Source organism: Xiphophorus hellerii, chromosome 13 (genome assembly GCF_003331165.1).
Source record: "Xiphophorus hellerii strain 12219 chromosome 13, Xiphophorus_hellerii-4.1, whole genome shotgun sequence".
In the NCBI taxonomy this organism is placed as follows: domain Eukaryota; kingdom Metazoa; phylum Chordata; class Actinopteri; order Cyprinodontiformes; family Poeciliidae; genus Xiphophorus; species Xiphophorus hellerii.
The window spans coordinates 15798902-15812872 of record NC_045684.1 but is presented as its reverse complement, the minus strand read 5'-3'; the positions used below and the strand labels follow the sequence as shown (position 1 = coordinate 15812872).

Below are 13971 nucleotides of genomic sequence, written 5' to 3'. Positions count from 1 at the left end.
AACAAATACCAAACCATCTATTTCTTCAGCAATCAGGGAAAATCATCTATCCATTTTTTAATGTTTGGGGTGGGGGCTGGTGACTACAGATTATAAATCCATCACAAGGCAAACACAGAGACATATAGAACAAACAACCATGCACTCACTTGGAAATTTAGAGAGACCAATTATCCCAACATGTATGTTTTTGGATTATGAGTAGAAGCTGGAGTTCCCAGAAAGAACCCAAGCATGCACAAGGAGTACATTCAAATTGCTATGCAAAAAAAATAAAAATAAAATTCATAACAGCCCCAGTTTACAAACATATCCAATTATACAAAAGTAATCCAGATTAATGTAGTTTAGTACATTTTAGTATTATAGATAAGAGTCAGATTTATCTATGGGTTCAGCAGAATTTTTGCAGCTCTTGTTATGTTACAACAAAACAGATTATATTTATGTTAAAATACTTAAAATGCAATTTTAGCAAGATTGATAAAAGCTTGAACAAAATCTGTTGTTTCTCTAAAACTTACTGAGGGACACTTATTCAAACATTTTTGGGATAAATGTTCAATAAGTATCCAGATACTTATTGCCAAAATAATTTGCTGCACCTTTCCAAATCAGTTAAGTTGCCCCACTCTCTTCCATGGTCACATGTATTGCTTCTACAAACATTTTGGAAAATGGTTCATTCTCAAGCATGGCAGAAAACTCATGAAGAATTTGGACATGAAGGCGATGCAGCCTTAAGCTTTTGTAGTCTGCTATATTTTTACTGCAGTACCAAGTCTTAACAGATGATGTCACTGCAGATCAAATCTACGTTTATCTAAGAGTTCCCAGAAGAAGACATCATAGGCTACGTAGTGTAGTACAATACGTTACCTCCTAAGTTTGGCTTTAGTTAAGCCCTCTGTGTTTCTATTCAGTCATCGTTAGTCTTGTAAAAAATAAACATTTGAGTCGAGTCAGACCTTCAGGTTAAAGTTGATCTAATTGAGCTGAATGCATAGTTATATTACCAAATTATATATGAAGTATATATACTATTGAGTTTATATAGGTTATATTTACTATGACCTTTTGTTAATACAGGGAAAACAAATTTAAAGAGACCACAAAACAATATTTATAGCAAAGCGAACAAAATCAACTGGTTGACCAAATGTAAATATGTACATTTGTGACCTTGAAGAAATAATAATCAACAATAAATTCCAACTTTTGTATCTAATTTGTGTTTTCTAAACGACTGAAGCTGTGTGTTGTTTTGCCGGTACTTTTGGCAAAGAATAGCATAAGTAACCCACAAAAGTCCCAAATTACAGACATTTATGTTGTATATCATCGTATGTAAACCTCTGACTTTAATTGTTTGTAATAACTGTCATAGCAACTACAGTGTACTTTGCTTATGGCCTCCATTAATTAATCAAAGTTATTCTGATTTCCGAGGAAGAAGGCTTTATGGCCAGTAGAGGGAGACAAAACACAAGTGTTCAACAACAAAAATCTGACTTATTAAATATGAATTTAAGTATGAAAAACCAAAGGGAAAAAGTTTGTATTTGAAAAAAAAACAAGGAATTGGTTGAATATTGGCAAGATCTTAATCCAGAAAAAGAAGGGATGGTGTGTCCGGGTTGAGAACAGAAGGAGCAGCTGGTCCAGCCTGAAATGATGGCAAAGAGACAAAACTCTTCGCTTTTGGACTTCCTTTCTCACAACCCCTCACTTCTGCTCCCACCTTTGATTTCTTTCTTTCTCCTCTTTCCTTCCCTCCCTCCTTCCCTCACCTACTCCTGCCATCCTCCTCTCTTTTTTTCTTTCCCTCCTCCAGTTCCCACGGAGCGCACGGGTCCGGCCGGGCCTGCTATTGTCCAGGATATCCCCGCCTTGTTAATGGTTTCCTGTGCACACACAGAGGGCCGCTGAGAGAAACAAGCAGCCGCATCTTATACCGGCCGCCGATACTGCACACACATGAAAACAAACACACACACACACACACACGTTCACAGTCATTGGGAAAAACAACAGCGAGCATCAACAAGCAAACACACACTCCATAATGTACACACACTTGGGCAAACAACAATAAATCAACAACATCTACCAGAATGAATGGTTTATTGCAGGGAACATGTCATGAACAGCAGTAACAGAAATGGAAAACTGACAACTAATTTATTGGCGCTTGTTTGTGCTTTGTACAACCATAAACCATACAGGCTGAAAGTGAGGACACACACAAAAAAAATGTCTACAACACGAGCCGTTTCAACAATTATGCGATCCTGTTTCTTTGAAACTGATTTGACTTAAAGGGCTTCAGAATTATCATTGGCAACAATGTAACACTCAACAAATAAATGTACAAAGATAACTGGAGACAAGGTGAAAAAAAAACAACAAGTATAGTCTTAATTTACAAAATATCAATGCAAGATGATGCAGAAACATTCCTAAATGCCATTCTGAACAATCATGTGGTCATGCTTCATTGAAACTGAGTTGAGTTTTTCTAATACATTTATTGTCGATGCTGTAATACTAAACAAAGTATGTAAATAACTTGGAGGTATGGTGAATGAACCTAGCCTCGTTTACATCAGAGAAAGACGAATGTGAGAATTCACTATAGAACGGAAACATAAGTTAGGAAGACGGCTTGGGCAACAGTGCAGCGTATGATTAGTTGGAGCCAAGCTGGTATTCAAGCTTTAGTTCGGAGTATTTAGTCAGACACCTGGTTTTAGTTATTACGCCCCATAAATTGTCGTAAAAAGAGGGGTGAGGATGGGGTTATGTCATGTCCCTCCCCGCTGCAGCCAGGGCATCCAGTCATCTTCATGCAACTCAGGAAAACAACAAAGGGGGCAGATGGGGTTGTTTTCACCAAGGAACCTATTGAGCATCTGAAAAAGCCCTTTCTGACTGGCTGACAACAAGAGGGTGAAGCTACTGAAGAGGGATCAATCAGCTCAACAAATCCCTTTTGTTGATGTTTACTTGTATTTTTATTCATTTATATATATAAAAAAACTAAATGTATAAACCTTTTACTCTCCTCTGTGGGATATCATCAAAATAGAAAAGACATAACACTTTCTTAGCAGGGAACATAAAGTCTTGCCCTTGAGTCCGGCTCAGTTGGGAAGTGAAACGAGTCTGTGTAAGCAGGTCGTGCTATTTGAGTCAGAAAGCTCCTATCTCCATGCCCCAGGGTCTGTAGGGTTTGCCCACACTGGCGCTCTGAGCCGGGGGGCTGATGGCAGTGGTAGGGGAGATGATCGGGAAGGCGCTGAAGGCGAAGGGGAAAGCTGAAAGTGAGGAGAGAAGGGGAGGAGAGAGCTTGGATGCTGACGACGGAACCAGGGCCGGGTGCAGAACGGTGGTGGGAGCAGAAGAGGTGGACGGGATCCTGATTGGACCCTGATCCGAGAGCGGGGTGGCGCTGTCGCTGCGTCTGCCAGGCACATGAGTCTCTGCGACTAGCGAGGAGGATGTGGGCGAGGTGGAGGAGGAGGGAGAGGAAGAAGACGTGGACGACAGAGGATTATGAGGGCTACTGGTGGTGCTGCGGGATAGAGGTGCCAAAGGAGCCCCCTGTTGGTGCTGGAGGAGGATGGGATGCGCAATGTGGGCAGGAGGGGAACCAAAAGCAGAACCCCAGGCCAGGTGACTCAGGCCGGTGTGAGCCTCTCTCTGACTGGCGTAGTTGTTCAGATGAGAGACAAGGCGGATTCGCAGAGGGTCTGTGCTGTCCAGGCCCTCAATGATGCTGAGATAGCGGGCGGTTTCAGCCAGGCACTCCCTGAAACCCAAACCACGGTAATCCATCGCCAGGGCATGGGCATCAAAGTAACCTGGGGGGATGAGGAAAGAAAACCACTTAAATTTTACACCACCAAACAAGTTTCCACATAACTAAAGAGAGGCTCTGTCACATGTAATCATGCCCTCGCCTTTAGGCAAACCAAGACTCCCATCCAAGAGGCAACTTGCGTAAAATTACGATACACGTACAAAAATACAAATGTATTTTTGTACGTGTATCGTAATTTTCATACAAATGTATTTTTGTATGAAGGAAACTATCATTGGCAATTTGATATGCACCGAAAAAAAACTTTCTATGACTGGAAAGAGAAGCTTGATGACCAGTTGCTCTGAAATAGTAAAGATCAGACGTTTTTTTCAAGGAGTGAATGCACCAGGAGGTGTTGACAACAGCAATCGTATGGAAGTTGTTAATAGGCTAAGAACACAAAATCGTTTACAAGATGCCCACAAATATTGAGACGTGTCTCTGGTTCAGTCAGGCTAGGAGAGAGCAGGTAACAGGAAGGTTGAACATATTGCATCAAAGGTGCTCTGTTTCATTGTTTTGAACTTTCAACCTCTGTCAGTCATGGAACAGGCTGAATTTGGAAATGTTGGCAACTTTTTGGAAGTCTCAAAATTAAGGTAAAGGTATAAATTCATTAACTACAAGACTAGAAGATTACTGTCTGTGCTTCTAATGTGAATAATTAATATCTTCATACATGCTACTCTCAAAACCACATGCCAGTCTCAAAGTCTAGTCAAATGTCTAGCTTGGTTTTACCAAAATTGGAGATCTGATCATTACATATGTTGTGGTAAACAGAACTTGTAACACTTGTATTAAAACATAATAAATCAATATAAATAGTCTGAAAATATTTCTTGACATGAACATGAATAACACGAACTTTAAGAAGTTCATGTTTTTGAAAGCATTCTAACTGTTTTTACACTTCAACTTTCTTATTAAGTTGAATATGTTTTAACAAACTATTGAAAAGAATGTAAAATTGGAATAACTGGCTTTCCCTAAAACTGTTATACAGGATTAACTTTGTGAAAAACCAAGACAGCATTCAAGAAGCACTATTCTCTATTAAGGGCATAGCAACCTCTCTGCTCTGGAAACAACAACTGAATTTCATAAACCCTAAGAATATATATATATATGTATATTTAATGTCTCAAAATATGTATACCAGGTTTTATCTTTATGCCACATATAAATTGATTTTACAACAGCATTATTACACTTTGTTTATTAAGTGATGTCATAATTTCCCCGGTTGCTTCTATCTAGTTTGTTTTACTCCTGACTGTTCCTTTTTACTTTATCATTCTTGCACCCTGACCAGTTTGTTGCCTGAACCAGACAAGACCTGCCATATTCTTTTTTAAAGCGCTCCATGCAAAAGGGGAAATCACATTTTATCGCCCCTTTGTTCAGCAAATATTACACTGACACAGCAAGGCAACCAGACCCACCAGTGTATATTTTTATATGGTATTTCAAACATTACCTCCATGTCTGTGGTTTTATGTATTTGCTTATTCTCTGCACTAATTAAAAAGAAAATAACCTTGACAGAGAAATCCTAGTCAATATAATAACTAAAATGGAAATAAACCCTGATTATTTTTCTGACTGGTACTATCTGCCTCGGCTGCCAGAACAGGACACAATATATGAATTAAGTTATAATGCACAAAACATTTAAACATTTGAAGTTGACATGATGGGACCTGTTGATCAAGTTAAGGAAGGCATTGAAAATAAAATTCAGTTATTGGGGTCCCACACAGTCTTGGATTGGCTCTGCAACAGACCAATAAGTACAATGAGGTTATGCTTTTACCTTTGCCTCCAGCAGCATGAAGCATCTTGAGGTGATCAACAGTCATCTGCAAAATTTCTGCTTTTTCAAGCTTGGCTGAACCCTAGAGTATGGAAGGGGGCAATTTATATTATTTTTTTATTTAAAAACAACCCACACACAGCATATCTGAAGCATTTTATAGTTGTTAAATGTCTAGTAAAGCATTGCTAGTGCACTCACCTGTTTCTCATAGGCGCTGGGAACCAACCTGCGGAGCTCGCTCAAGCTGTTGTTTATTCTGTCCCTGCGCCGCTTTTCTATGATCTGACAAATTAATAAGACTGTTAGGCATCAGTCTGCTGCCTAACGCATCAATATATATATAAAACGATTTGATGACTTTCTCAAATCTGATTGACTTACTCCTCTGCGTCTTTTCCGCGCCTGCACCTGAGTTGATGTTGTCGGAGACATGGACCCGAGAGGAGAGCTTATGTTCCTAAAGTAGTAAAACAAACGGAATTTTAGGAAAACTTTATTACCTAAAAAGCTGTCTGACCTAATTCGGGGATGAAATTCTTACCCATTCTCATCTGCGCTCTCTTTCTCCACTTCGATAGTTTCATCCAGTTCGCTGTCCGATGAGCTAAAATCGTGATTCCGTTTCATCTTTACGGCTTCAGAGTATTTCCCCTCGGTGCGTCGCTCGGGTCTGCCAGACGTGCGTATGCACAGGTTCGTCCGAAGCGCCTCTGTTTGAAGCGCTCGGCGTTCCCACGGTGTCATTTCAACTGTGTTGCCCGCCAGCGGGGGCGGGGCTTAGTGCTCGAAGAAGCCAATCGCAAAGCCGCCTGCACTTTGATTGGCAGGGCAGTTGTGGCCAAGCATACGCCAGCACACCAGTGCCTCTCGAAGAGACCTGAGAGGGGAATAAAAGTTCAGACGTCTCACTCGGGGAACTATTTTGATGGTCATGAGCGAAATAAAACTATGACCACATATTTGGACTTGCAAAAAAATCTCAATATGGAATACCCCAATATATATGACAACAACAACAACAACAACAACAAAAATGTTAATTTGGATGGTGTAAGCAAGCAGATGTAAAGATACCCTGGAAAACAACAACAAAGAACTTAAAAGAATGCACATCTGCAAAATAACCACTTTGGAGAAGCAGTACAAGTACAAATGACACAGCAGTGTGGTCTGTGGTCGTTTTGAGTTTCTTCAAGTCGAGAGTTTCTGAGGAGTTTGAGGGCTCTTTGTTTCACAATCAGACCATGATGGGACCACTGGTATTTTTAACTTCTAAAAAAAGAAGAGCAGTGCTATTCCTGCCATTCAGATCTATTTCTGTTCAAACATGTTAAATCTGCAGTCTTTTCTGCATGTGTGGCATCTGTGTCCAAAGCATTTAGCTGCTCCGATATATCGCAGTTGAGGATGAGCAAATGTAGCCATGGATTTTAGACAGAGGTTGGTAGAGTGCCCAAAGATTGTACTCAATAAAGAGGAGCACTACTTTAACCCATTTGTACTCAAGTAAAAGTAAAAAGTTGCCGTACAAGAAATTTCTCAAGTAAAACAAGTATTTGGTAAAAAGTCTACTCAAGTACTGAGTAACTGATCAAATAATGAGCTCTTTTGATTTAGTTGGTGACTGTTTTTTGTAACTGAACATATTTTATATATATATATTAAAAAAAAATTTCAAATAATTTTTTACTTTTTTCTGTGAGTGCTAACATTACCACTCAACAGAGGGACATCCTTATTGGTAAGTCGTGTTGCAAATTTCCAAAATCTTCTTAGTTGACAAAATTACAGATAATAGCTGCAAATCAAGCCAAGTTGCGTTGATATGTCATAGCATACATTTTCAAGTTTGACCTTGGAAAGCAAAGCAATATTTTTAAATTTAATTACTTTTACTAGATATTTGGAGACTATGTTTGAAATTCTATTCTTTGCGGTTTTGGGAGTGACTGATCTTTCCAAACATAGAGGATCTTTGAAGAAACTTTGACAGCGGTCCAGTGGACTTTCGGTGCCCCCCCCCCCCCCCCCCCCCCCCCCCCCCCCCCCCACCTCTCCTCTCTCTCTCTCTCTCTGTGTGTGTGCGTGCGTGTGTGTGTGTGTGTGTGTCCCGGTGGTGACGAGGAGTGGCTGGCCGGCTGTCAGCACGCGCTGGCCGTGGGAAAGTTCCCTAACCGGCGCTGATAACCAATCAGAGGCCGACGGCCGTCTCCGGCGCAGGAATGAATGGAGCAATTGGTCGGGGCGACGGGCGGTCTGCGAGCGAGCGTGTGAACCTGTAATCCAATACTAACTCAGCCCGGGAGGACAGACAGAGGCAGCGCTGCCGCAACCAGAGGAAGCCACCACGTCTAATCTTACCCCACAGAGAGACCTCATGCACGGTGGAGACTCCGTGGCCACTTCAAGGTCTCTGTGAGAGCAGTCAGTACCCCCCCCATCTCCTTCTCCCCGGAGTTTCCACATCATCACCGCAGCGCGACTGCTGGCTCCTACGCTGGTCACACTCCCCCAAATAATTTGACAGATTCGCTGCTGTGTGTTTGTATACACAGAGGAGTCATGTTTCTGCATGTGGAGCTGGCTGCAGGGCTCTTCAGTCCGAGCAAGGGCTCCTGCGGGGGACCTCAAGTAGTTGTGTTATGGTTTAAATCCTTTCTGAACAAGCAGAAAGACTGCGCAATTCCAAGCGATGCGTTGTTCCATGAGCTTTGCATCGTGTTTTATTTGTTGAGATGTTGCTGCTCTTATTGTTTTCAAATTTTAAGGACAGCATATATTGCATTTAATGTAGGCTACATTAACTTAGTCAGGGAAACAGAATCTGAAAGTTGATATTTTGTCTCTTTAGTTTAATGCTAAAAGTTTGCAACATAATTAGACCAAAGAAAAACATATACATACACAGAATAAATAAATTATTCAATAACTGAGTTCTAATGACAGAGTCCTAACCTCTGAAATTGGTATTAAGCAAACAATAAACCGGTTAGGCAAAGTTGCTTAAAGCCTGATAAAAAGAAAGGGATTGACTAAAGCTTATTTAGTTCTGATAATATATGGTTATATTCAAGTTAATTTATTTTAGTTATTCAACTCATTAAGTCCATCACATAGATTAATTACTTAAAAACAGATTGATGTTTTTAAGTCTTTATTTCTAATCATGAAGGCTTTCCATTTGCAGCTAATAAACACATTTAATATAACATCAGACCAAAAACAAGAACATTCCTAATAGATAAATGTCAGCTCTGTGATATTATGTTCAATATCTGCTTAAAGGTTGCTAGCTTCAAAAGGTTATTTTAATGTGAGTGATGAGTCAGTTTATTAATAGATTTTATTAGACAGAATGTAATATATTTATTTGTGTAAGGCAAAGTGCTGAAAAGATATAGTTTTCTTTTCAAAACGTTTTTAAAAAGTAAATGTAAAGTTCAGATAATCATTGTTGTTGCTGTTGAACTGGTTGATACAGGGATTCTGTGCTGAAGAAAAGCAGACAACCAATCCAGTCGAACATTTTTCCTAAGGACTTCTCTCATTTTTGTCACGCCAAAGAAAAATGAAAAAACAGTGAAAAAGCTGAGGAAGCATTCGCATGCAAGGAGGAAGCACAAAATCTGAACTTGTGGAATTATTTCAAACAACAGAAGAGTACTATTTGTTCTGAGCTGCTTCTGATTTTAATCTCAGCCTAATAAAAGTCAAACCAAAATCCTCCCTCCCCCCCCACCTCCCTTCATATGCACACTCTTGCACACAAACAGCTTTTATTGTGATCGTTTTTCAGCTAGCGCCGTAGTCGCAGTAGCCCTTGTTTGGTTTATATGAATGAGAGGAAGCACTTAGGGCTGTTTTCATCTTATTGTTGTTGTATGAGGCTATGCTTACAGCGGCACAGACACACAGATGCAGAATAACAGTTACTATATTGACTAGTTGTGGATTTATCTATGTGTGTCACTCTGAAGTGTTGGAGCTTGAGTCTAGCCACCTGAAAGCTTCCGTCTCCGTAAAACAGGTGTGCTTCCACATTACCGTCTGACAATATGTGTATGCGTGTGTGTGTGTGTGTGTGTGTGTGTTAGTAGCGGGAGTAGAGGGGAGGAGAAGGGGTGTGTGAGCTCTCTTGTTGTATTTCAAGTTCAACTAGAGTTCCCACGCTGTTATTTTCTGCCCGGCTGTCTTTGTTCTGTGGGTCTCATCACATGTTGTGATTAGTAGGGCCTTTCAGGGGCCGCCCTTTGAAGGTGAGGGCCAGCTCCGCCACATCATCATAACTCCCCCCCCCTTCTACCTCCCCGCCCATCTTTTTTAAGTTTCTGCACCAAATCGCATCAAATTAAGTGATGTTTCCACTGTTTTGCTCTCATTTTATCATGTATTTATTTATTTTTTTCCTAGCGCTGAGTTTGTTCCCTGCTTTGTTTCTCCAGTTTTTTCGTATTACAGCCGCAAATTATTTTACTATATAGGCTGTTATCCTGCATGAAGGTGTTTTGGAGCCTCTAACAGCTTTTCGTCCATGATTGCCCTGTAATTAGCTCTCTCCCTCTTCTCATTAGCTCTCAACAATATGATGCTGCCACCATTTTTTTTTTTTAGCCTTGGGGATTTTGTGTACAAGGGGATGTTTTAATTTCCCCCCAACATTACTTTTGGCAAACTCTCCTTCCTTTTTTCTTATAAAGCAGAGTTTTTAAGGCAGGTGGTTGCAAAAAATTTTCCATCAGGTTATCAGAGTAAGGGGACACAGTTTTTTAGTATTTTGTTTTGTAAATCATATATATATATATATATATATATATATATATATATATATATATATTCTAAAACATAATCGATTAAAAAATTTAATTGACAAGAGACAGGCAGAGGGGTAGCTATAAATCTACAATGTACCAAGCTTAGAAATCAGCTTAAGGTCTCAATGTAATATGTGCTCAGGTTCTCTTTGGCCCCTAATTTGGTCCAGTTTTTCTTGACCAGTAAGGTCAGTTTTCTATATATATATATAAAAAAAATTATTATTATTTTTTTTGCTTTTGCACATAGTTTCCCTCAGTCCTGCCTATTAAATCTTGCCTCTCCCTGCCCGTCTCCTTCCTTAATAAGTCATTTTATTGTGGCTTTAAACTCAAAGATAATTTATATGCCTAAAACCCTCAAATTGAAGCTAAATCCTCTCAGACAGACTGTTGATTAGGAGCCAGCTTAAACAGAAGACACTAAGACAATAATTTAGAAACATTCTAATTCCTTCCTGAGTGAGTCACATGTTTCCATGCCCTCTTTGCCCTTATTGTACAATAAAATGCTTTTAACTTATATTTATGATTAAAAATACCATTTTCTTTACAGTAATTTCATGTCCTTACTTCAGACATATTAAATCTAGGCTCTCACCAGAATAAATGCTTGTGGATATTAAGGCTTTGATACTCTGTCATAGGTGGATTCCACCAAAAAATTCTGCAATCTGTTGCATCTCGTGTTGAATGTATTCGCACAGTGACCCACATGCCACAAGGTGTTGTATCAGTTTGTTTGGATGTGATTTCCTGCCCAGAGCCGGGCCAGCTCTGCATGACTTCAGGAAGAGTAAATGGAGTTGGGCTGCAGCGTCGACAGAGTGATTTTGATGAATGATGTTGATGCCACATTCAGGAACTCTCGGTTCGCTAAGTCGTGCAAATCTGTCAAGAGCTGAAAAGCTAAAGTGTTCTTTGTGTTTTTTTTCCCCGTTTAGCTCGGGGTTCTCAGTTGGATACGTCAACAGATGTGTCAGCTTGCGTTTAATCTTTAATTACTTTCATGTCAGCAGTGTTTGTTCAGTCATTTAAAGTCCAAACATCTCTTGTTTGCTTTTAAAAAATAAATATTCGAAACAACTGTATTCCCTAAATAGTAATATTAGGAGAACCCACCACTTAAAGATTTTTCTTTGATCCTGTTTGAAACAGAACCGTATATGGTTGAATGAATCAGTTCCTGACTGACTCAGCTGATGACAGATATAAAGTTCAAGGATGAAGGTGAACATTTGTAATGCTTCCAAAGATGTGGAGACAAAAGGATTGTGGAACGAGTGTTAGAGTATGGTGGGGCCAAGAAACCCTGGCCTGGCGACAACAATCAAAGATCTCAGCCTGAGAGGGTAAAATTGAGATCAGTCACACTCTTGTAGCATCAGACTGTCACCACGTAGCTGACCTACATTACTACTAACAACAAGTAATCCATCACGCTTCTCTGGAGGATGAAGACTGTTTTGCTCCTCCAACATTAAGAGTGGCGATTAATGGTGACCGATGAGATCTGTCACACTCTTGTAAACTAGGAGTTTATGTAGACTCCTAGTTCTTCCCTGGATTGTAGTTCAGGAGATTGTGGGCCTTGAAATTCATTCCTCTGAATCCACCTTTCTGGTGCTGCGCCTACATCCAAGAAAGGACTACGAGGAATATGCTGAAGATGCTGACTGATCACCACAGGAGGAAAGGGAAAACCAAATCCTTTCGCCTGGGACTCCTTCAAAATGAAGACAAGAGCTAACCTCTTTTGTTTTTCCTGGGTATGTTGAAGACAGGCGTAGAAGATGGGACAGACAAATGGGACAACGGATGGATGGATGGAGGATATTTTTCCATGAACTTTTTCCTAGTTCCATGTTTATGCAGATTAAACTCCATGCTGTTTTCAAACTGCTTAGGAACCACCCGTTTTGACACTCATTGAACATATTGACTTACTTTGTGTAGTGCCCTATGATAAGTTTCATTGGAATTTATTGCAAAAATAAATAAATTAAACCAACCGCATGGAAAACCAGGAGTCCAGATGTCACTTGGCTGGCTGCGTGCCTGTGTCTCTGTCTCTAACTTGAACAAAAAAAAACAACAAAAAAAAAAACGAAAAATACATGAAACTTTTGGGAATGGGACCACCTAGATGCTGAGTGCTGCGGCGTCTGCAGGTTAGCCACAGACAGATGTCCATCCGCTCCAAACAATACGTCGAGCCGTTCTCTGGTGAGACCCTGCGGATGGTGAGCCTTGTTATTGTTTATAAATAGAGCTGTATGGAGCGCGGAGGAAGACTAACTTTGTTTCCCCTGACAGAGAGCGGAAGCGAAGGCTAATTCTCCTCCAGACGTGTATGACACCCGACCATTGTCCCCTCGCGAGAGGGGGGGGTGGGAGCCAAATGAGACATGAATGTGAGTGTCTTTAGCAGGGTGGGCTGTTTGTGATGCAGGGTTGAGGTCCGTATGTGTGTGTGTGAGACAGCCTGGTATTGTCCTTAAGGCGGGCGGGGATTTGAACGTGGTTTCATTGTTTGCCCTTGTCAATCATTGTTATTTCTTGTGCGAGTTGTTTTTTGAAAGGGGTCCTCTCTTTCTACCCCACTTCACTCGTATTCTTCTCCGTGCTTCCACTTCAGCTACAAACAGAGCACATCAGTCAGTGTGTTTGTGTATTGAGGAAGTGAGGGATGTGTCAAAGTTGACCCAGTGACACTCAGCTCTGTCTTGTCCCCTCCGTGGGAAGTGATGAGGGCCTCCCCATCAGTCTCTGTCACACCAACCCAAACACCAACATATTTACCCAAAATACTTATTTAAAGATTAAACAATTTTAGAGATTTTTTTTCCCCTCTGTTTGATCAGATGTCTGATATTGAAGTGTAGTCTCACTGATCTACTAACTTAATAAAAATCTGATTTTAATCCAACTCTTAAAGAGTTTAGACTTTTAAATGTTGAGGTTTTAAGTGCTGATTTGAAGTTAGTGCCTAAACATTTTTGGAGCAGTGGTTTAACACGTCCGGTACTAAAATTTACTTTTTTGGCTCTGGTTCACCAGGATCAATTCAATTAAGCTGTTTTATGTAGCACAAACTCACAACAAATGTTGTCTCAAGGCACAAAAAACCCCCTTAAATTCAGAAGTACTCAGTCAATTCAATTCAATAATGTAGCCAAATTTAAAATCAATTATATACAGCTCTGGAAAGAATTAAGAGCCCACTGCACTGAACCCCATTGAAAACCTCATGGTTATTCCACCAAATATTGATTTCTGAACTCTCCCTGAGTTAAAACATTAGTATTGTTGTTTCTAAATGAATATGAACTTGTTTTTTTTTTTTTTTGCATTATTTGAGGTCTGAAAGCTTTTTCATTATTTTGAACATTTCTAATTTTCTGCAAATAAATACAAAGTTTTTGCTTAGAATTTCAGAAACATGATGTCAGTAGTTTATAGAATAAAAGAACGAT

General features: G+C 40.0%; 1 protein-coding gene across 1 annotated transcript; it reads right to left on the bottom strand.

Annotated features, from left to right (window-relative positions):
- Positions 1 to 2107: 2107 nt before the first annotated feature.
- Positions 2108 to 6420, bottom strand: hey1 (hes-related family bHLH transcription factor with YRPW motif 1). The gene is made up of 5 exons (XM_032581676.1): positions 6226 to 6420; positions 6066 to 6141; positions 5883 to 5966; positions 5682 to 5763; positions 2108 to 3863 (listed from the first exon to the last, which is right to left on the bottom strand). Exons 1-5 carry the CDS (start codon positions 6309 to 6311, stop codon positions 3193 to 3195), a joined length of 999 nt encoding a protein of 332 aa, XP_032437567.1. The 5' UTR covers positions 6312 to 6420; the 3' UTR covers positions 2108 to 3192.
- Positions 6421 to 13971: the final 7551 nt, after the last annotated feature.

Excerpts from the sequence above, each read along its gene's own strand:
- hey1 (XM_032581676.1), bottom strand. The coding sequence starts at position 6,311 with ATGAAACGGAATCACGATTTTAGCTCATCGGACAGCGAACTGGATGAA. Across the intron at positions 5,967-6,065 it reads CGCGGAAAAGACGCAGAGGA|ATCATAGAAAAGCGGCGCAG; the intron begins GTAAGTCAATCA and ends TTAATTTGTCAG. Across the intron at positions 5,764-5,882 it reads CCAGCGCCTATGAGAAACAG|GGTTCAGCCAAGCTTGAAAA; the intron begins GTGAGTGCACTA and ends TCCATACTCTAG.